Source organism: Ceratina calcarata, unplaced genomic scaffold (genome assembly GCF_001652005.2).
Source record: "Ceratina calcarata isolate Rehan_Ccalc_2016 unplaced genomic scaffold, ASM165200v1 scaffold127.2, whole genome shotgun sequence".
Taxonomy (NCBI): domain Eukaryota; kingdom Metazoa; phylum Arthropoda; class Insecta; order Hymenoptera; family Apidae; genus Ceratina; species Ceratina calcarata.
The window spans coordinates 249,029-270,816 of record NW_017133727.1 but is presented as its reverse complement, the minus strand read 5'-3'; the positions used below and the strand labels follow the sequence as shown (position 1 = coordinate 270,816).

The 21,788-nt window shown below is 43.4% G+C and overlaps 3 protein-coding genes across 6 annotated transcripts in view; 1 reads left to right on the top strand and 2 right to left on the bottom strand.

Annotated features, from left to right (window-relative positions):
- LOC108628792 (beta-1,4-N-acetylgalactosaminyltransferase bre-4) overlaps positions 1-5,397 on the top strand; it is a 30,207-nt gene extending 24,810 nt beyond the window's left edge. For all 4 annotated transcript variants that reach the window (XM_018030964.2, XM_026816276.1, XM_026816274.1 and 1 more), the window contains 4 exons: positions 68-304; positions 3,763-3,946; positions 4,257-4,475; positions 4,648-5,397. In XM_018030964.2, coding sequence (XP_017886453.1) covers positions 68-304; positions 3,763-3,946; positions 4,257-4,475; positions 4,648-4,786 — 779 coding nt within the window. In that variant the 3' untranslated portion in view covers positions 4,787-5,397. The remainder of the gene's footprint in view (positions 1-67; positions 305-3,762; positions 3,947-4,256; positions 4,476-4,647) is intronic.
- Positions 5,398-7,909: 2,512 nt separating this feature from the next.
- LOC108628782 (sperm flagellar protein 2) lies at positions 7,910-15,004 on the bottom strand. Its single transcript, XM_026816944.1, has 8 exons — positions 13,537-15,004; positions 12,887-13,175; positions 11,315-12,492; positions 10,711-11,146; positions 9,411-10,401; positions 8,916-8,926; positions 8,511-8,799; positions 7,910-8,179 (listed from the first exon to the last, which is right to left on the bottom strand). The coding sequence occupies exons 1-8, from the start codon at positions 14,984-14,986 to the stop codon at positions 7,910-7,912; spliced, it is 4,914 nt and encodes a 1,637-aa protein (XP_026672745.1). The 5' UTR covers positions 14,987-15,004.
- On the bottom strand, positions 14,929-21,782 carry LOC113464740 (uncharacterized). The gene is made up of 2 exons (XM_026816281.1): positions 15,427-21,782; positions 14,929-15,013 (listed from the first exon to the last, which is right to left on the bottom strand). The coding sequence occupies exons 1-2, from the start codon at positions 16,043-16,045 to the stop codon at positions 14,988-14,990; spliced, it is 645 nt and encodes a 214-aa protein (XP_026672082.1). The 5' UTR covers positions 16,046-21,782; the 3' UTR covers positions 14,929-14,987.
- Positions 21,783-21,788: the final 6 nt, after the last annotated feature.

The following is a 21,788-nucleotide window of genomic DNA, read 5'->3' as shown; positions in this document are numbered from 1 at the left end:
TCATCGTGTTCTTCTATTCACGTTCTTTGTACCAGTGGACTTGGAGGAAAGTTTGAATTGATTACAGTCGGTCCATTGGCCGTCAGCAAATCGCCGCCGGAATTATCGGTGATAGAGAAGACGTTCACCGAGGTTCAACCGGGTGGCAGGGGTTGCCCGACGGATTGCGTGCCGAGGCATCGAGTCGCGATCGTGATTCCGTATCGCGATCGGCCGCAACATCTTCAAGCTTTATTGTACAACCTTCACCCGATGCTGCTTCGACAACAGATCGACTATCAAATATTCATCGTCGAGCAGAAAGGTAAGTGTGCATTGTTTCTCTATAATGCATACACGTTTTCCGTACCGTCGCTCTGTACACGTGCGAATATTGGCCACTGTCAGAAGCGGAATCAGTGTCAGGGTCTCGTTCGTACAGCGTGTGTGTGGCTCTGTCTCTTATACACACAGATGTGTATAAGAGAAAGGTGTGTGTGGCTAACTTACGTAACCAACTTACGATTAATCGGGGAGACGCTTCGGGCTACGATAACTGTTGCACGTATACCGCATTGCGGTATTGGCAGCTCGGCTCTGATAGCCGCCGCGTTTTTCGCGCCTATCCTTCGGACACGACGCATAATCGCATAAGCAGTCGATCGAGGATTTTTTATATTCCTCGTAAAAGAAAATTAAAGATATCGCAACGACCTCACAGAACGATTTATAATTGATTTATTCAGAAAAATCATCGCGGAGATGATTCGATGATTCGAAGGACTCAGCGCTCGGAACTTATTTTATTCGTAAATGCGGAAAGTTCGTCTCGTGAAACAATGACGTCGCAGAAACGGGGGAATCAGATCGGGGTGACGGCACGGTACTTTAATCCGTAACGGGAATGGAGCGTCGACCGCGTTGTTGAAAACCCGTGTCGCGAAACCCGTCAACTTCGAATGCAATTCGAGGGGGTGACTGGAGCCCCGAGCGGGTCTGCGAAGGCGCTCGCTTTCAGATGCGATTAGTCGCAGCTGTCGTCGATCGGCCTGCGCCGCAACGGGGTACCGTTAATATCGTTTGGCCCGGTAGCTATCGTCACGGCAACTGTACGAGGAACATATGCATCCTCGCAGTTGCGACTTCTCGATAACGGGGAGCCGCGATTTATGCACAGCTCTTGATCGTGCGGTTCGAACCGTATGCAAATACACCTTTCTGCAGCGTTATATCATCAATGAAAACCTGTCCCATGTAGAAATTATTACTGCACTAAATAACCGACTAAATGATCAAAATTTATTACTTACCTTTAACTCGTTATTCCTCTGACCGTACGTAGCATAAATTCGATACTGGACTTAAGGTAGTTCGATAGCATTTGCAAAACATATACGATTTTAATACAAGTTGAACTAAACAATAGTTAAAGTTTTAAACTTTCATTTTCCGTAAAGAAAGTATAGGGTTTTCGTGAAAATTGTTTAAAAAAATACATTAGGAAATTCTTATTCTTAACACGAGAGCTTATGGGAACTTTTGTATAAATGCCTCGTGCGATTTCATATCATGTACGTTTTCAATAAAAAAAATAGATGGTTATAGATTTTTTACGGGTAATGCGATGATGTAATAAAAAAATATAGATTTCTGTGGAAAAGGACGGAAGCTAATAAATAATACTTTTATCACCCCGTCATGGCCCCAGTCATAAATAAACGGTTGTTTATTTTATTTCGTTTCTACTTTTTTATAATATAACATTAAAAATTTTATGAATGTGGAAATGATAATATACATTTAATAGTGAAATTTTCACTTTATATTCTTATCTTAAAATAAGCCGATTGTAGGGGCTTCTCTGGATACGTTACTCAAATAGCGAGCTACCTTAAATCCACTATATAAATTGCGTTGTTAAAAGGAATCGATATTTCATAAATAATTCGATAGTATAAAGAAATATTCTTATTCGGTGGCCAGGGGCTATAGCTGATACAACTTGTAAGCTATCAATACCGAACGAACCTATTTGATAGCCTGCTTCATATAATAAAGAGGAAGTGGAACGATAATATCGATAATTCACTAAGTATCTTAGGCTTTCGATGTAAAACCTGTACGTTATTTCCTGAACGTAGATTTTGCCCGCTTTTACAGTGTCCATTAAAGCGAATAAGCCCGTTACAAAATGCGTGATGAGTATCGAGTCGATCGGCTCATCGATCATCGAGTTTCAATTAAACCCGAATCAATCGTCTCGAGGAAGCGGACTTCACTGCGAGGCTCGTTCCAGTTTCTCGCGTCAGCAAACGCGAGTATAATTAAGAATCATCCTCCGTCATAATGCAGCTCCGCGTTGGACGGACTTAATTTGCATTCGTTGCTGTTTGCCAACCCAGAAATTTTAATAAAATCCCTCTCCGAAGCTTTTCACACGCGTTGTGCAAGATACGGATTAATTATTAAGGCGCGTAACGATTTGTATATTGCGTGTCATTACGAAGAGTTATCTCATAAATATATCTGCGCACGCGTATTATATGCGAGTGTGTGTACGTGTAATAAATGATATAAAAAGTCGTATGTAACAAGTGATTGCATAAAAGGAAGAGTTATACGAAGCGCAAGACGGTAATCGACTGCGGACGGTGTCGTCACGTGAGAAAACGATTTTCCTTTGACCGCGACCCAGCATTTTTTTCCCCTCTTTGACGCGATCTCGTGCATTAGGTTTAGGTTGACCCAGATGCATCGTTTCTGTGCGCGCACACGTAGGACGATGTCGAATCTGTCGATATTTAAACGAACGCAGTTGATGACTCTCGAGAATTGAGAAGTGCTGACTGTCGACAAAATTTTGAAAATATTCTGGATAACTGATCACAGAGAGTTAAACTGACAGTCGTCCTGGTTCATAGATCAGAATTTGCAAAAGTGGAATTCTCGAATCCTTTTAATTGCTATCATTATTCGCCAAATTACGTTTCATTCAGTCTTGGTGACAATTTCAGTCCTTTTCTCGTTAATTTACCTTTGCACTGATGAAGAAGCGAGTATACAGGGTGAATCACGAATCGTGATCAGTGGAGATTACTCTGTTATTAGCAGTCCGATTGAAAATGTTTTTATCAGTTTTTGCAGAAAGCTTTAACGTGATTATAAAAGATTATTTTTCAACTCTTGCTTTAATGTTTTTTTAAGGTCATCTTTTTGCATTAAGTATAATCTTTTTACGCCTGTCTGTTAGAGAATTTCAAGAAGAATTCGGTAAATATCGGAATGTAACTGTATCTTTTCTATGGTACTCTCTACTGAACACGATTCGTGATTCACTCTGTATATTACCTTCTCATTTGTGCGGCTTGCGTACGTCCGCAAGATGCTAGAACAGTGCAGTGGAACGAGTTCAAGTTGAACAAAGGTAGCGGCCTACTTTTTTCGCCAGCCGCTCAGCCACTTTTCGAGACTTTTTATCAACGATAAGACGCCGAACTTTTAATCGAACCGCTTGCCCTCCATTCAATTCTGGTCATATTTTGCAAGAGTATCGATAAACAGATTGCATGAGCTAAGTAGTTGCTGAACAGTTTTTGCTTTACCGAAAAATAGTATCTATAAAATATTGCAAAATAACCGGTTTCGAAGTCTCGTTATTAGGATGCCAGTTCGCGTTGCGTGTCGCGTTGTTGGATTAAGCAAGTCATTAAGTCATTAATTCAATTAATTGAAGTCGGTAGCACACCACCAGATCTATATCGAATATTTTCATTCGCTTCTCAGGTAGCGAGACGTTCAACCGTGCGATGCTCATGAACGTGGGATACGTCGAAGCGTTGAAGGAACGAACTTTCGACTGTTTCATTTTTCACGACGTCGACCTACTTCCGGAAGACGATAGGAATCTGTACACGTGCCCGGAGCAACCGAGGCATATGTCCGTCGCAGTGGACAAATTTAAATACAGGTACGACGAAATTCGAACAATGTCCGGACTCGTTTTATCGCGTCCACAAATTCCAGCGAACATTGTTCGTTTCTGCGGTCTCAGAGATTCGAACACGAAACCAGCATGTCGTTTCATACAATTATTAATATTTGCTTAAACTGCTTTTGGTAACGAAACCGGATCGAAAGAATCCATGGGATTGTATGAACGCGATTTAGACACACGCGACTTTCCAATTAGAAGGCCCGCGGCGTGTGCGTAGTCGATTCGATACGCCAGAATTCCTCGAGCTATTTGCACAACAGGCGCGATACGTTGCTCTATACAGGTTGCCGTATGCCGATCTGTTTGGTGGCGTGTCAGCGATGTCGCGCGAACACTTTCACCTGGTGAACGGGTTCAGCAACGTGTTCTGGGGCTGGGGCGGCGAAGACGACGACATGGCGAATCGTATCAAAGCACACGGTCTCCATATATCCCGATACCCGGCGAACGTCGCGCGGTATAAGATGCTCACGCACAAAAAGGAGAAGGCCAACCCGAAAAGGTAATTTATTACACCCCTTCCAACACTTTCGAATCAGAGTATTTTTCTTCGTCGAACAATTTCAAAAAACGCTGTCGCTACTGATTTTATTAACACTTTATATAATTCTACCAATAATTCTTATTATTCTTTTTTATATATCTTTTTATGATTTTGATTCGGCTGTCTACAGGTACGAGTATCTGAGAACAGGCAAGAAGAGGTTCGCGACAGACGGCCTGAGCAATCTACAATACGAGCTCGTCGATAAACAGAAGCCGAAACTGTACACGTGGCTGTTGGTGAAGCTGACACCTCCGCAGCCCAGCTGATGGCTATCCTGGATCGGCTAGCGATCCTGAGACCTCGGGATCGCGCGGATAAATTACGTGACGTTCCTCGAACGCCGAACGCTGCGAAGTAGCTAAATATCAACGAGAAACATTGAAAAGAAACGAGAGCGAAGAGAATGAACGATCGAACTTAAAACGTCAGGAGAGGTCGGGACACGGACACCAACCCCTGGCGAGTCGTTTCTCTCTGGCCAACAACGAACGGAGGGGAACGTTATTACGTGATATATTTTTATTCCTCGTATTTTTTTATCGCAACGATAGGCTAAAGAGAAGCGGATAGGATGTAGCGTACGAGCTAACGTGCCAAAGGAGAGTGTATGTGTGTAAAAGTGTGAAGAAAGTAGTATGTCTGTCGTGCGTCTGGAAGCGTGGTCAACGATCGAGAAGGAAGAATGAGAGCGAGGAATCTCGAAACGAAAGGAGATGCTCTTTCTCCGCTATCAGGATGCGAGTGTATTCGCCAGTACGTGTGTCAAGTATGTATGCATGCACTCATCTATCTATCGATCTATCTACCTACCTACCTACCTACCTACCTACCTACCTACCTACCTACCTACCTACCTACCTACCTACCTACCTACCTACCTACCTACCTACCTACCTACCTACCTACCTATCTACCTATCTATCTATCTATCTATCTATCTATCTATACGCGTATGTACGCATGTACACATCTATCTATCTGTACGCGTAAATACGCTCGTAGAAGCGATCGCGATTTTCTCGGTCTTGTTACGTGAAACGTCAGCGAAGCCGGGTTTCCGGTCGACTGCCGCGTATCTGGAACAGCTTCGTAACCGAGCCTCTTAGTTACATTAATTCCAGTCTGCGTGACCACCGTCAGACTTCCTACGAACAACTGTACGAAACGTATTTACTTTAATTTTCCTCCTTTCTCGGAGTTCTCCCGTAGAACGCGGAACAATCTCCTCCTTTCCTCTCTATTAACTTCTTTCTTTCTTTTCGTAACATTCCTACGCGACGCCACCTCTGAACCATGCCTCGCGGTTTTGGCGTTAATTCACGTCTACAGAATACGAGAACGTGTTTCGCTCGACTCGCGGGGATTACCATCGCGCGTGACGCGTGAACCAGAGGAAACTTATTTTTATAAGATTCGCGTACGTACGAGGATTAACGAGACTGTTTAATTCGCGTCGCACGCGCTCGCGTTTTATTTTCGTAAACGAGAGGTCAGCGCGCGGCTCGCGCAGACGGAAACGGTACTTAAGCGTGTGTAACGTAAACCGACGTCGAAGATCGGCTGTGTTCGAGAATGCTCTTCATAAAACGTGAACCGGTCACGTTTTTCGTATAAACTACGCGGGAATTATTACTGTTGTGGGCGGATCGTTTCGGATAGGAAAAAGAACGTCGCGGCGGTCGGGTCTGGATCCAGAAAAAAAGAAAAAAACATATCACACGAGTTAACGTAGATTGCGCGGTTATTGGGTCGCGTCGCGTCACGTTCGATCGTTTCTAATCAATATCACAGATGGGCAGTATCGAAATTTCACGAGGGAACACGCGAGCCACTGCGAACTCGGTATTCCCTCCGACTAATTCCATTATATACGAGGAACACTCGGAACGGTTCCCATTGATTATACTTAAATCGTTAAGGGTGAGAGTACGGGCTGTGAATAATACGCATCTTCCTCTACGAAGGCGGTGGTGGCGAGAAAAATGAATCTCGTAATCGAACACGAGGATGGTAGAGTTACGCGCGCGCGTCTCCTGCGGGACCGTTGGATACCGGGAGAAAGGACAGATTTCCTGAATCGAAACACGCATGCTCCGATACTCATACGAGCGAATCTACCTTCCCTTTAATCGTTGTTGTTCCTACCGATCGAATTTCAAACGGAGCCACCCGAGAAGAAATCAATGATTTTGCTCGTTTTTCATGTGCTATCAGGTATCCAACGATCGTCCCCCTCTCTACCGTATTCTCCCAACCTCGTGAACATTAACCCGAGTCCATTATCCTCCTGGAAAAACCGCAGTCAATGGTGCATCGTACAAGTCCGGCGTACGTTTGAGAAAACAGGTATTTTATAAAAACCCATTTGTAGACGTAACGATAACAGTTGTGTTTCGATATTCAAGTAAAAAGAAGATTAGGATCAGAGAAGTTAAAAGACTCCTACCGGAAGGATAACGGGCAGATTTACCTGTAGTCAAGTACTGAGATACAATTTAACTTCTTAACGCACGTAGGCAAGGGCGCGCCCCTGATCAGTCAATATAAAAGGAAAATTTGTTATCATTGTTTTTCGTATTCAATCATTTGCAATTATTATACTAGTGAATAATAATACGAGCGTTAAGAGGTTGAAGAACGACGCCAGTTGAAGTGGTTGTTGCTTTACTATAAAAAATACTATACGCCGATTAATCGATGATCAGGCGATTAGAGTAAATAGATCTATGATCAGATCGCGTTGATCATTTCAATTTGTCGCAATTTCTCCTTTTTTTCTTTCTATCTTTTTAAAGAAATTCCGAGGGGAGATATTGAGAAATAAGGAATATTTCCCAGACAAATACGAAGTCGAACGTTTTATTTATATTTGGTAATTAAAAAAGTTGATCCAACATGGCTGGATCATTTACGACAATTAAAAGAAGGGAGTGTTAGTATAAGGAAACCGTAAGTTGTACATATACGCGAGGGTAATTGATAGCGAACGAGAAAGGCGTGTAATATAGTAAATACACACGATTATTATAATCCGTTGCTTGTGCCGAGGTATTTAAGATATCCGCCGACGAACACGGAAACGGGAGATTCGGTTTCTCCCGGCACCGGAGTTCGTTCCATAGAAATAAACTGAACGCGAGTTCCTCTCGCTCGTTGATAAGAGCGTGCGCGTGAATTAACAATAAAAATCGATTAAAACGATTATGCGAATGAATCGGACGCAGGAGACCGTGTCATCGTCTACGAAGAATGTACGATGTCTTTCGCAATTTTACTTGAAGGATTACAATTTTTCACAAGTTACACTCGTGATGTATCGAAACAATAAATCCTGTTGAAGCTTAATCCCCTTAAATTTTTGTGTACCTTTACTGTTTCACCTTCAACAGCTAACCGAATTTCGTGTTCTTCTTCCCTTGCAAAATCTCCTCCACGATGGCTCCCATATTCCTGGTCATGAACTTGGTCACGCTGTTCAATACCCGTAACACAAATTCGTGATTCAAGACTCGATGAGCCAGGGCCATGTCCGATTCCTCGTTCAAATCGGCGTCCCTCAATTCTTGGTACACGCAAGTCAAAGCCTCCCGCAGGCTTGTATCTTTTCCGGTAATGTTTGGAGGCACTGTGTGCCATGGTAAAGCAGCAGCCATTACTGTCTAAGATAAATTCAATGAAATTAAGAAATTATTCAAGTATTAGTAATTGGGTTGATAACGACGGGTAACTAGAAATTGTAACTCTTCTTTATTTGAATTTTGTGAAACCAGGAAAACTTTTTTTTTATTTAAGATTTTGCGATTTCTCGGTGTGAGTGACTCAAGAAATTCCTTTGCACGCGCACGTAGAAAATACGAAAGTCCAAGTAGCGGTGACGCATGGAAAGTATAAAAAATGGGAAGAGAGAACGAAATGGATGCGGAGTCTCTCGAGTCACAGCCTAATCGTAAAGGATTGATAGTTTTTATCATCACGAATTCACATGCTTACGAGGAAGATGTCGATCGATAGCCAATAAATGACTACTTCTTGATCTTTCGCTCTCTGTTCGAAGAAACTGGCCACGGAAACTTCCTCGTGACCAAACTCTCCGCTGCTAAATGATTCGATCTCTGCGACGCTCTCGGGTAAAGTTACTTCACTGAAAATTGTCAACACGCGAGAATCGCCCAACTGTTCGCTCGAATTATCTGCATCGATCTTCCTTTCGACTCGATAAATTAGATGGATGACGATCCGTTTCGCTATCTGAAACGAATCCGACTTTCTTATCTCTATTCTAGTATTGGCATAATATATGCATAATAACAAGGTTGTAAAATATTTGGAAACAGAGTTAGAAAGTTTCACATAAAATTATGACATCATGTGACGTAACTAGGGATGTTCGATTACGATTTGATTCTCTAAAAAATCAATACTTTGGGTTAAAAAATCGATCTTTTGAATCGGTTTTTTAGTGTTCGATTTCCTTCAAAAACGATTCCAGAATCGATAATCGATTTCTTGTCCTCTGGAGAAAAATTTTAAATGATCACAGAAATAAATTAACAGCGGAATATTTGCATCAATTACCACTTAAACGAATCGCAATTAAGTGACAAATGATGTTTGAAATAAATGACAAAATATTTGTCATTTTATTGAACACAATGTCCTTTAATAATACCTGCCCATATATCCAACACCAAAGAAAAAAAGGAATATTTAGGTAGTTTATCTAAAAGAATCGATTTCGTAAGAATTCTGCAAGAATCGATTCTTTCATTTTGATTCTTTGCGAAGAATCGAACATTCCTATTTTAGACTACAAAGTTTGACGAGTTTCATATGCACACCATAACAGGCTTGAAAATTCTAACTCCAGTTTCACACTGTCAATTTCCTTACCTCGAGAGCATCACGGCGAGAGGCTTCACGAGCCGCTCGCTTCTTGTCCAAAAGTTCCTGAACATACCTCTCGCCCTCCTCAAAGTTGGTACAGACTCTGTTCCCCAAGGCGAGCGCTAACGCTTTCGCAAACCCGTCTTTTGGGTCCTCCTCCTTGCAAAACGCCAACAGCAAAGCCGTATAGTTGACCGTGTGCTGATCCACCATGTACATCCTAGACAGCAATTCCTTGGCGAGGATTAGCCTGAGCGTTTCTTCGGGGGTGGAATAACACGCGGCTACGTCCGAAGTCGAACTTCGATCCATAAACAATTTCTCCGACGCTTCATTGTTGAAATGATAGAATTCTTCCTCGAAGAGATCCTCTCGGTTCCATTGAAATTCATCGCCCAGAAGATGTTGAATGTAAGGATAATTTTCGTTGCACTCAAGGAACCACAAAGGCGTCCAGCAGTACTGAGCTAAGCTCACGACTTCTTTCAACTCGGGATCTTGTATACGGAATCGATCTCTGGCGATTAGTATATCGCAACAATTCGGTATAGGTAAGTCCATCGCGTAAATAAGAAATTCCCTCCAATCGATCGTATCTACGGAACCGAACAACTTCCCGACGAGATTCGAAATATCTTTGGGACGAAGCTGGTACCAGTGGCAAGGTAGCAACATCGTCTCTCCCTCCTCCTTGCCGTGGCTCACTAAATCCTGAAGGATGTACACCAAAGACTGCTCGCACATACTTGCGTACGGCGCGACTCGTTTAAATATGTCCATCAAGTGTGCCAGATGATTTATTCGGAATCGCAGAGGCGACGAAACTTCCTTTACGCTCATTCCTTTTTCCGGTTCCATCGGGACTACGTAAACGTTTGAACGGATAACGAATCGATCGCCGTCCAGTAACATTTCCTTGTCCAATAATCTACCTTCCTCGATGGCGAAACAGAAAACGTTCGCCATGTCGTTCACGCTCTTCATTTCTCGCCAATACCTACACGTTCCGACCAGACGAAATAATGGAAATTCATATAAAATATTTTCCAATAAGATCAGTAAATTATATTAACACTATTTCAAGTGACTGTTTTTATAATCCTATACAGGGTGTTTGCGAAATCGTGGTACAACAGGCAAGGGGATGATTCCTCATATAAATTCTCGAAAATGGCGCCACGTATGAAAAAACTATATTCCTTGTTTTCGACTAGATTTTATGTGAGGAATCACCCACATGATTGTACCACGATTTCGCAAACACTCTGTATAAATATATATGAGAAATGACAATGGATGGATTAACCTGTCGACGATGCCATCATAAATTCCATGGAACGCCCTTTGCAATGTCTCCAATAGGAAAGAGACGTCTAGTTTCGCCACTCCAATTATGGACTCCAATTTCAGTCGAACTCGTTCGATCTCGTACATGAACGCGTACTGCCACTCCAATATTATGTCTTGCCCCCTCGATTGTATCTTCAATTCGATCGAGTCAGCCGATTCTGCCGATCCTATCGTATGCTCTTTGCTCTTCGAAATGGCTAGCTGTTCCCTTTTCAGGACCTCGTTTCCTGTTGTGTACAACGACTCCACGATGCTCTTCGCGTAGTGAACGTTCTCCAGAATCCCTTTGTACAGCAAGGAATCCTCTATGCTCTTCAGGGCCTTGTTCTTGTCTAACAGCATTTCGTCGATCTCTTTTTGAAGAACGGAATGGCCGACGGCCACCGGAGGAGAGGAAATCCAAGTTCTCGTCGTTCTCGTCTAGAGATCACAGCTTTTGAAACGTATATTTTAATGTACATGTTAGAAGATCGTATGTTTATTTCAAACAAATGCTTTTTCAGATGCAAACTAATAAAATTGTCTAATTGTAAGTTCTAATAATTGAATATACGTGAAAAGTGAAACCTCTAATTTAGGCGATCCCGCTTTTGCTTTGGCTCGATCGCGTCTCCTGCCTTGGCTAGTGGCCTTATCGGCATGAGTCTGTGACTCTTCGTCTTCGCCGTTCACAGCTTCCGCACCGTTCTCATCGATCTTATTCAAAATCACTTTTGAGGCGGTAACCTCTTGAAACGATTTCTTCATCATACCGAAATAATAGTCTTGCAACAAGTGTATCGTGTCCGAGCATCGGTCTATCTCGACTTGAACAATGCCCACGTAAACGTTGAAGAGGATGACCGCCTCGCGCACCGTCCAGTGATCGTTTATATATCGCTTCCTTTCTTCTTCCGCCTGACGCCTCCTCTCGTCGCAGATCTCCCACAGTTCCGATTGGAAGTCAGCCACGCGACGATGCAACTCGCATTTCACGTCCGCGTCGTTCCTCGCGTTATCGTCGATCGCGTTGAACGCCATGTGAAACTTGTGCAGGAGGTCCTGTTTATTGTCGGGACGTTTGATGAAATCTTGGGCGTTCTGCGTGACGAAGTCCGTGTACGGGACGACGCTCGACGCGTGGACGCTCTTCATCAATATCAATTCCTTCAGTTCTTCCACGTAGATGTTCTCCACGTTCTCCCAGATCCTCGCCAGGCTAGTCATTATCATGGAGGACAGGGGAAATTCGATCCATTCCCAATGGGACTCGCCAGGCTTGGCTAATTGTTCGAACTCCATCTCATAATCACCCATCGCTAGATCCTGTCTCATCTCCCCTTCGTCCAGGTCTGTGTCCAGCTGTTCCAGTTCGAACGCGTCCTCCTCGGTCAGCAGTCGCCTGACCACCGCTGGTTTCAAGCTCGCACCGTGTTTCGTATTCTTCTCGAAAGTTTTCAACACCTCGCCGAACAATTCCGTGGACGATTGCCTCTGCAGTGGGTCGCCGATGATCAACCTTGCCAGTTTCTTCAATGTCGCTAGGTCGAGGGTAGAGTAGTAGAGTATATGCGCGATCTTTCGGGTCGCGTAAAACTTGTCGAGCGAAGGCGTGTCCTCCGTCACCGCCTCGTAAGTTTTACCACCGATCTCGAAATACTTCGGTTGCTGTTTCACTCGAACGAACAGCTTCGCAAACTGCTGACCTATCGCCGTCAGCTCGCGTTTTGTTATCGGATCGGGAAGGATCTTCGATTGCCTGAACCGGGTAGACATCGTTACTCTTGTTTTATTCATAAACATGAGTCGTACAAAATGTAAGAGATGCTATGTATGGATTTGTTAGGTGATCAAAATGTATTTTAAAAACAGAATACATATGTAAAAATTGTTTTGAATAAACTTTCTTTAAAATAAAAATCTATTTTTTAAAAAGAACTTCTATTTTAATGTCTGAGTCAAATATATCCAGCGTTCAGCAATCTAGTGTTAGCATGAAATTAATAAATGATATTTTTTACTATCTGACCTTATATCCATCGATATTCTAATTAACATACTAAATAACTTTTCCGAATGCATACGAAATTGGACCGTAACACAATTGGCTTCAAAGTTAAGACTGCTTCTACTATTCGAGCGACTGTAGTCACCTGTGTGACGCGTATGGGTCGGATGGGTCCTCGAAGATGATCCTCGGCGTCAGACTCTCGACATCTTCCATCGTGATATCATCGAAAGCGAGAGCTTTCGTCTCGGGCGGTGGAATAGTGCCGGTCAACGCGACTTCGAGCCGTGACATCTGCTCATAAGTACTGGGATAATCGATCAACGCCCAGCCCTTCGCGTTCGTCAGACTCTTCAGATATTCGATCAAGATTTTCGTGGACAATTCATTGGTGATCGGCTCGCTCAGAATTAGAAACTCGTAGGCCCATTTACCTGTGCATTAGTCTGTTTTCATGCATGACATAGGTAACGAGTCAAATGTACATGCAGTATCGTGTTAAGTACACGTCTTATCATATTAATGATTGCAACATTAATTGTCGATGCGAAATAACAGGCAAAGTGCAAAATGATGAAATATTTGATTAATCCATTAAGGAAGTAAGGAGGTATTTTTTAATCACTATGTTTATACGACAGATCATTTTTATTTTCCATGTAGCCTCGAAACAATTGTATATACTTGAATTAAAAAAATACAATAATATTTAAGCAGATGTCCTAATTATTTTGCGTATCTTTGTACTCTGTACGAAATTAGAAATACAAGTGGTAAAAAGGAGAAGTATCGTACCGATATACGCTGCATCGGTCAAAACAGGGTCGACATCGTCGTAAGGAATGTTTCTCGGTGTTTGAATCTCTTTGTCCTGAGTCAACTGCTCGGCTTCCGGTTTCATTGTTGATCTCTTCTTCTCTTTACCTTTGCTCTTCTTATTAGTGGCCGTGTCTGAGGTGATCGAAGTCTCGTCGGCTAACTTAGAACGTCTGGTAAGTTTGGCATTCTTTAAACATTTTTCTTGCTTTGCTGCAAAATCGGCTCGGAGCTCCTCGAGTGCATCCGTGGTGGCCGCGACCACGTTCAAGTCGATATACTCTACGTCGGTCATCTCTCGCTTGTATGCCTCGAGACAGTAATTGATCGCGTCCTCCATGCGCACCGCGCGAATCCCGGAGTGTTCGAGGAGAGGCTTGATCGACTCGTAAACCGTCTTGCTGTCGATCCCGAGGACCACGACGATGTATCTCACTTTCAGCAACAGCGTCTGCGACCGATTCAGTGGATAGGCGTAAAGACCTTCGAGGAGACGGTGCACGATGTACCCGAGTACCACGCGACCCAGTTCGAGGTATTCACGCGTGTCCTCGCCGAGCAACGGCAACGAATGGTCCCAGGGCTGGTTTGTCTCCAGGTAATCCTCGAACAGCGCGTCTCGGAGCATTTCGATTTTGTCGAACTTGGTCGACAGATCCGACTTCAGCATCAACTCCGTCTGGTCTTGGGCCGTCTGATCGTTTCTGTCGTGAGACGATATCACCTCGTCAAAAATCGGTCGAGACTTGACGAACATAGTTTTCCACTCGCTGAGCAGAGGGAGGGGGACGCGGCCCGCATTCACTCGGCGGTGGACACCCATGTTCATCGCGATGCTCGTCAAGTCTGAGACGGCCGATTGACAGGATGTATAATGCTTCTGTTGTATCTTTTGCACCTTCTCGATGAGAAGCCTGTCGCGCAGTTCACACATTCGACGACACTCGGCCTCGTAATCTTTCTCCTGCTTCCAGATCAGATCCTGCGCGCGCTCATAGCTAGCTCGGTGCTCGACCTCCCTCGCTTCCTGAGTTATATCCTCGACGACCTTTTGGTTTTCCGCCATTATGTTCTTCTGCTCTCGCACCTCGCACAGTTTTGTCACAATCTGCTTCTCGTATCTGGATTGATCTAAGACTCGTCTGGCTATAGCCTCGTCGAAGACCTTGTCCTGTTTTTCTGCCATCCTCTCCCATAACTCTGACAACAACGCTTTTTGCATGTTGGTCTTGAGAGCGTTCGCGGTCATCGCGTGCTTCTTGCGATCCTTCAGCCACTGGACATACATCTTAGCCATTTCTGGATCCTCCCCAGGGACTTCCTTCTCGACCTTCTCTTCTTCTTCCTCCGTTTCTGGCTCATCATCTCTCCTCTTCACTCGAACGCGATGCTTCACGGCGAACTGATCCAATTCCTTGCTCTGCTCCATTTTAATATGCGGCGAGGCTTCCGATGTCTAATTTATTATTAAATCCATGTGATCGTCTTTTAATACTAGATTTACGGACGCGAACCGTAGACCTAGTTAATGTATGTATTACATGACTACGTACGTACATGAATACATGTTCTAAAAAAAAGTCGGTCGAGTATTTCAATTATGTACTTGATAACGTTAAAGGTCTCGTTTAACGAACGGCATGCGTTTGACATATTATAGCTAGTTGCTTCACCTTTAATTAGTTCAGCTTATCTTTAATATGTCTCGTTTGTATTTTAGCATTGTATATCCACGAACCAACGGCAGTAGAATCTAGATTATCCAAAATTATAATTACGAAACTATTTTTATAATTTATCTATTGTTTAAATCGTTGTTTCGACAACCTAGATTCTACCGGCGGATAAGCCTGATTCGAGTTACGCTACCTTTGTATCTCGTAGCTACCTCGGGGAAGCAATGATCGGCGATTTTGACCAAGGAGATGTCTTCCACCATCTCCAGCTTCTCGCGTTCCTGCTTCAGTTTTTGAAGAATCGATGGTACGTGGGATCGATACCATTCGACGACCTCCTGACCTTTGGCCAGCTTCTTCGACAGGGGATGTTCCGGCGGCTGATACGATGGCGGGTCCTCGCAGACTTTGGTCACTTCGAATTTCTTCGACGTAGGAACGAATCTTTCCCGCTCCTTTTGCAATGTGATGAAGTGCAACCTGTCTTTGGTCTCTAGGGCCAGGTACAGTTTATAGAACAGTCGCAGAGACGTGGTGCCCTTCCCGCAGGATATCTCCTCGATGCTCTCATCACCGCAATCGATGCCGACGAACCGCAACCAGAACCTCAAGTGCTTCAGGTTGACCCGGCACAGGGCGGGATCCTGGGTAACGATTATCGTCTCCAGTTGGTCGCGGGTTATTATGTCGTAGGTGTGGAGAATCTGAGCGAGGAGGATACCGTCCCTCGTATAGTGACCGAACACTTCCGGCGTGAGATCCATCAGGATGCCCAGCCTCGCTTGTATCCAGTTCCTTATTATATCGCCCATCTGGTTTTCTAACTCGCAGTTTCTTATCCAAAGTCAAATTCTGTGAGTATAAATCGGAAGCGATTTTTCCTCGTTTCGTCACCCAACCGATTTTCTCCAATTTTCTCTATCAGTAATGCCACCTGAATTTATGTACTAATCGAACGATACGTGCGATCGTGAAAAATGCTTCGGGTTCGTTCAATTTAATAATTATACGCAATTATACGTGAACCGAAGATGCATTGTCAACGAAACTGACCGGCGTGCTGATAAGCACTCCTAGCGATTAAACTCGTGTTTTTATGTCCCTCTCGTGTTATTGTGTAAAAATGTCCAAGGGACCTGTTTTACTCGGAAACAGTGTAATCTACCCGGTTGTGTAAAGACTGTGATAAAATGGAAAGTTAAAAGCCAGGCATATAAAAAGTGTGTACTCTTTATTATTCCCTTAATACTCCACTGCACATACACGACGTGTTACAGGCCTATAGGTACAGACGGGTAAAGAAATTCTTGGGTCTCCTCTCTCAAGCTTTCTCACGTTTATTCACTCGTTTCTCTTCTTTTTTTTCTCCCCCCTGTAAAACCAACAGCGTATCGTTTGAGCATTGGTTTCGATAAACGGTAGGGGAGGATGATCGTTTCTATACGCCTAGGATCTAGAAACTATGTTATGCTTCCGAGAGTTTCCGGAGAACGAAAAAAGCTTGCTGTGCCCTGGACTGGGTGGTTAGGTAGAGGCGACGAAACGGTAATTACAGAGCAATTATAAAACGAGAAAAATGATCACGTGAACTCCGGCTCTCCGCTGTACCGCGATCCTCGTCGTACGAAACGCGTTTTAATAACCGTAATATACGCCTAACTCTTTGATCACGCTGTGCCGTGAAATCACACACCGTGTTACATCGTCAGATCGGAACCGCCGCCGCGATAGCGTAATTAATGTAATATAATATGCGAACGACTCGCGTACACACATACGTGCATGTATGCGAGTCGGTCCTTAAACCGAACGAATCGATTATACAGCAGCGCGTCACGGAAAAATAGTTTCAACACCGTCTCGCAAATATCCGTGCTCTCCTCCTGTCGTTATTCTATTTTATTATTCGCTTGCGTACGTATATTAACTCCCGTTACTCGTCACTCGTTTATTGTTTGGCTTGCCGTTTAACTGTATGTACAGAAGAGGTATGTATATACTCAGTAATGATGCGATAATATTCATAATAATTTACGCGCGACTACAATGGACACGGTACTCTCTCCCTCTCCTTTTCGTTTCCTTCTTCGTCTTCGTCTTTCCAGTTCGTTACTCTTGGAGCCGATCGAATTTTTCCTCCTCGTCGCGCATTCCATCCTCGCGTTCCGAGGCATCTCCCCGTTCTAATTAAACAAAATCCAATCTTCTTGTTGAGAATCGATTTTCAACGCGACGCAGTTCGACCAGCCGTTGTGTTCGAACGCGTTTCGTCATTTTTGTCATATTTGCGAAAATCGATTCTGCGATCGCGTCTCCGTTCGCGGAGGAGAAAAGAAAAAGGATCGAGATGATCGCGAAGCGTGGAATGGGCCGAGGAGGATTGAACGGTTCGTGGAAGCCACAAGCGGACCTTGTCTTTCCGTTCTTTCCCTCGCACCTTCCCTCTTTTCTTTTCGACGAGAAACAAAAGGATCGCCGCCGCAGGAGCGAAGCTTATTCTTTTAACTACGTTTAAACTCACTAGGTAAGAGTCGACGGGCTTTGTGTTCTCGATGCGTGTCAGGCTTGTTTCGTTCTACTGCTACCATAACTTCTAATTACGAAGGAACGGGCTCGACAACTTCGCCTAAAAATCTATCTCCTAAAATTGTTTAAATCTACTAATTTGTGTCCTCTTGTCCTCTACCATGCGTCGTGTGTGTGTCGTGTGTTTTACGTGTTTTACGTGTTTTACGTTCGTTTGTTCGTTCATTCGTTTGTGTCCGCGAATTCTCACTTCTTTTGTCTTTCCCTTGCCTTTCTTTTTATTATTATTATTATTATTATTATTATTATTTTACTTTGCTTCCTGTCGCTCCCCCGTCTCTCGCGTGCGGTCTTCCTCTTCGCTTACGCGTATACAGGGCGCCTCGGAAGGAAACAGAATGGGAATGATTTCATTTCAGTTACTTTTACTCTCGTCGAGATGAATTTATCATAAGTCATTGCTGTACACGTTTTTGGTAGAAGCAAAGGGCAGTAACGAAACTGAGCGCTCGAATGATCGTTCCTGTTCCTGCTGGAACCGCCCTGTATACAGAGTGACCGTCATTAAGGACTGCCATCCAAAATGTAACTCGTTACAAATGGATTTTATTAAAACGCGCTTGACGCTTCGAATAGGAATCATCGAACGGACGAATATCTTACGTATTCCAATAAACGGAAGTCTCGTTCACTCGGAGACGACGTTCTGATCAAATCAATAGACAAACAATAAGCATGTGTATTCTTTCAGTTGACAGTTATTATTGACTCACCCTGTATGTACAATACATATAGTTACGTACGTATGTCTACTTGTCTTCCTTTGCGGATGTATGCACATGCGATATTCCTAAATCTTCGTGTGTACATATGTAAGCGCGTTTCCGCGCGGAACTCTTCGTTCCTTACTCACTCCCTCTCTCTCTCTCTCTCTTTTTCTCACACTCTCTCCCGTTCTCTCTTGCACGCTCTTAAATTCGCTCGCACATTCACTCGTGTACTCGCAGTCACGCTCGGTGTCTCTCTATTTCACCTCGTTCGCTCTACATACTAATTTATTTTTCTTTATACTATAAGACGTCGCGCTATACGCAGATACTACCTCACCGCTAAATATTTAGCAACATGGACATTATTATTTTTGTTTTCTTCAATTTATTCTCTAACTCCTCACTCTTTTGTTTTTTCCCCCCCTAAGACCCGTCCTACTACTCCCCGTCGATTTAAATCGTTCCAAAATATTCGTCGCATCTCTTTGTTTTCTTTGTTTTTTTGTTTTCTCTCTCTCTCTCTCTTTCTCTCTTTTATTCGCAGCTCTCCCCTATCGCGCTAAGAAAAAGGATTATCATCAAGCGGATCGTTATCTTAGTTATCGTCTCGATTATTCTCTCGTAGCCTCGCGATCCAGTCTCTCACTCTCACTCGCTTCATTCACTCTCTCTCCCTCCCCACGTGATCGTTCACGTTCTTGCCCACTCGCGATTCTTACTCGGGTCACCTTCAAATTGTTGCACTCTCCGATCCCGAATGCCCTAATTAATCTCTCATAAATAAAAAATATAAAAAATAAATGCTCGTACAAGATTTCCAATGTTAAAAAGTTTTAAACAAATTAAGAACCTGTTGTATTCCTGCTGTATTTACTAATTAATGCTCAGAAAAATGAAGATATAAAATATGGTAATTGAACAATTTGAGGGTAACCCGATTCCTACAGAAGCGATACGTGATTGCCAGATGCTGTGGTGCCGGAAGATGGATCGATTATCGCGGAGAGACTTTCTCGTTGATAAAACAAAACGCGCAATACGGACGCATCCGCGGGAGAAGCTCGCCGAGTGTCCCGACGGAACGGATGTCTAAGGTTCGAAAACGGCGAACCGATCGTTTGCTTCGAAGAGTCTCAAAGGCACGTCACTTTGTAGGTACCCGGTTTTATTATTATTCTTCTTCTGCTTCGATTTTCCCTCTCGCGACAGGCAATGGACACGATATTACACATCGTTTATTAGCTAATCATTATTATTAGTATTAGTATCATTATTATTATTAATTTATTAATAATTATTACCCTTATTGTTAAAATTATTATATCCTTTTTTATCGTTATCGTTAATAGTAGTATCGTTAGTGATAGTATTATCGATAGCAATTAATTTTTAGCGTTTAATGTTAACGTTAGCGTGTTTCAATTATCGTTATTATCGTTAATTCATTCATCTTTCCTTTCTCCTTTTTTTTTATTTATCGGCTATTTTTCATCGGTTCGTCCCAAAATGGTATCTTGAACCGTTATTGCGCGTTCAAAGATGGCACGTTTATTCCCCTCAGTTTCTTCATTATTTTTATGTTTCTTTACGCGAGAAGAGGGTGTCGTATACGAGGGTGTCGAGCATATTTTACTAAGTCCACCCGATCAGAATTTACGTGATCTGATAATGAAATTTCGCGCATGCAATTATTATCGTTACGTCTATCGTCTATTGCTATCGTTGTTAACGTTAGTGTTCAGAGGGACACGTGTTTATCTGTTAAATTGTTCGGGTCTCGGGGCTACGGTCCAAATGAGGAAACGCAACTGTGCATGCACGTTACGTAGCAACTACGTATCGATCGGAAGAGACGCGCGCTCGTGTCTACCCTCGAGGAGAAACCTCGAATCGCACGATCCTCGATACCATCCTCCTCCTCCTCTTCCTCCTCCTCCTCCTCCTCCTCCTGTTCCTCCTTTTGTCTCCCGGCGTTGCAGAGGTCTGGCAATCTCTCGTTTTCCTCTCACGACATCTCCCTACGTTTCCTTTACCAAACATCTCCCTTTCAGTCACACCTAAATCTCTGGCGTCACACCCAAAAATCTTTAGAAATTCTGGTCGTCGAATTAGAGAGCGCGACTAACGAAGAGGATATTCGTGTGGCCCCGAGGATCTTCTGGGTCCTCTCCAAAATTTCTTCCGTCTCGATTTGGTTCATACTTTTTTAGATAATCACCGGAAAAGACCGGGTCGAACTTGTAAAGAGGCTTTCACAATCTTTTTAATAATGAGCTGAATCCTCGGGATTCTCTCGATTTGCGCCCCGAAAACGTCGAGAATAGATATTATGCATCATCTTTTTTTTTCTTTCTTGGCTCGTGGAGCTGGACGAAATTTACAAGGAATCACGGTTCACCGAGTACCATCGGCGCGTTCGCGAAGAAGAAAGAAAGCCTCGACGTACACACGCGTGGAAAAATAGCGTTTAGAGTTCAACCCCTTCGAGGCTAACGAGACTATATTTTAATGCAGCTTTGACAAGCCTGTAAACGTTTGGCGAAAGCGTCTATTCTATTTCCAAGACCGAATCTAGTCTACATTTTTCTTCTTCACAGTCGACCGCGTCGTGGCTCGCGTCGTTAAGTTTTAAATTGATAATGAAGAGAAGCTTGTCTCGAAATAGATGAATGGTTTGTGAGACAGAAAAGGGAACTTGTGTACGTCGCGAATAATGGACACGACTCGTTCGCGTCGAGCCGGCCTTCCACGTTCGTAACACCGAAAAACGGTGGTGGACCAACGGAGAAAAGAGTGACAACGAGCGTGTCACAAACGCGTTACGTTACGGTCGTGTAACGCCGGTGGAAGGCCGGGTTTCGGCGAGCGGGAGAAAAAGTGCACGCGCGCAAACGTACGAGAGGAAGAATATACATATAATGTATATATGTATAAGCAGAACTAAAAAGGTGAACAACGATATCATCGCACGAATTTTTAAAGATTTTTGGCGCACTTATCAATATACCCCGCACTCGGTTTTTCTACTTACACGCATAATATCGTTCGTCACCGATTCGATTATCATCACCGATGTGTGCGATACAATCACGCGATTAGCAGTATCACCGTTTACTTTATTATAATTAGTGTTACAAAAGCTTGATTATTTGGATCGGACTGTAGCAATATATTCACATGTGACTATTCGTCGTGGAAAATAAAGATTCAACGTTTTACATTATACAATTATTACCTCACTGTCCTCACGATCGTCGAT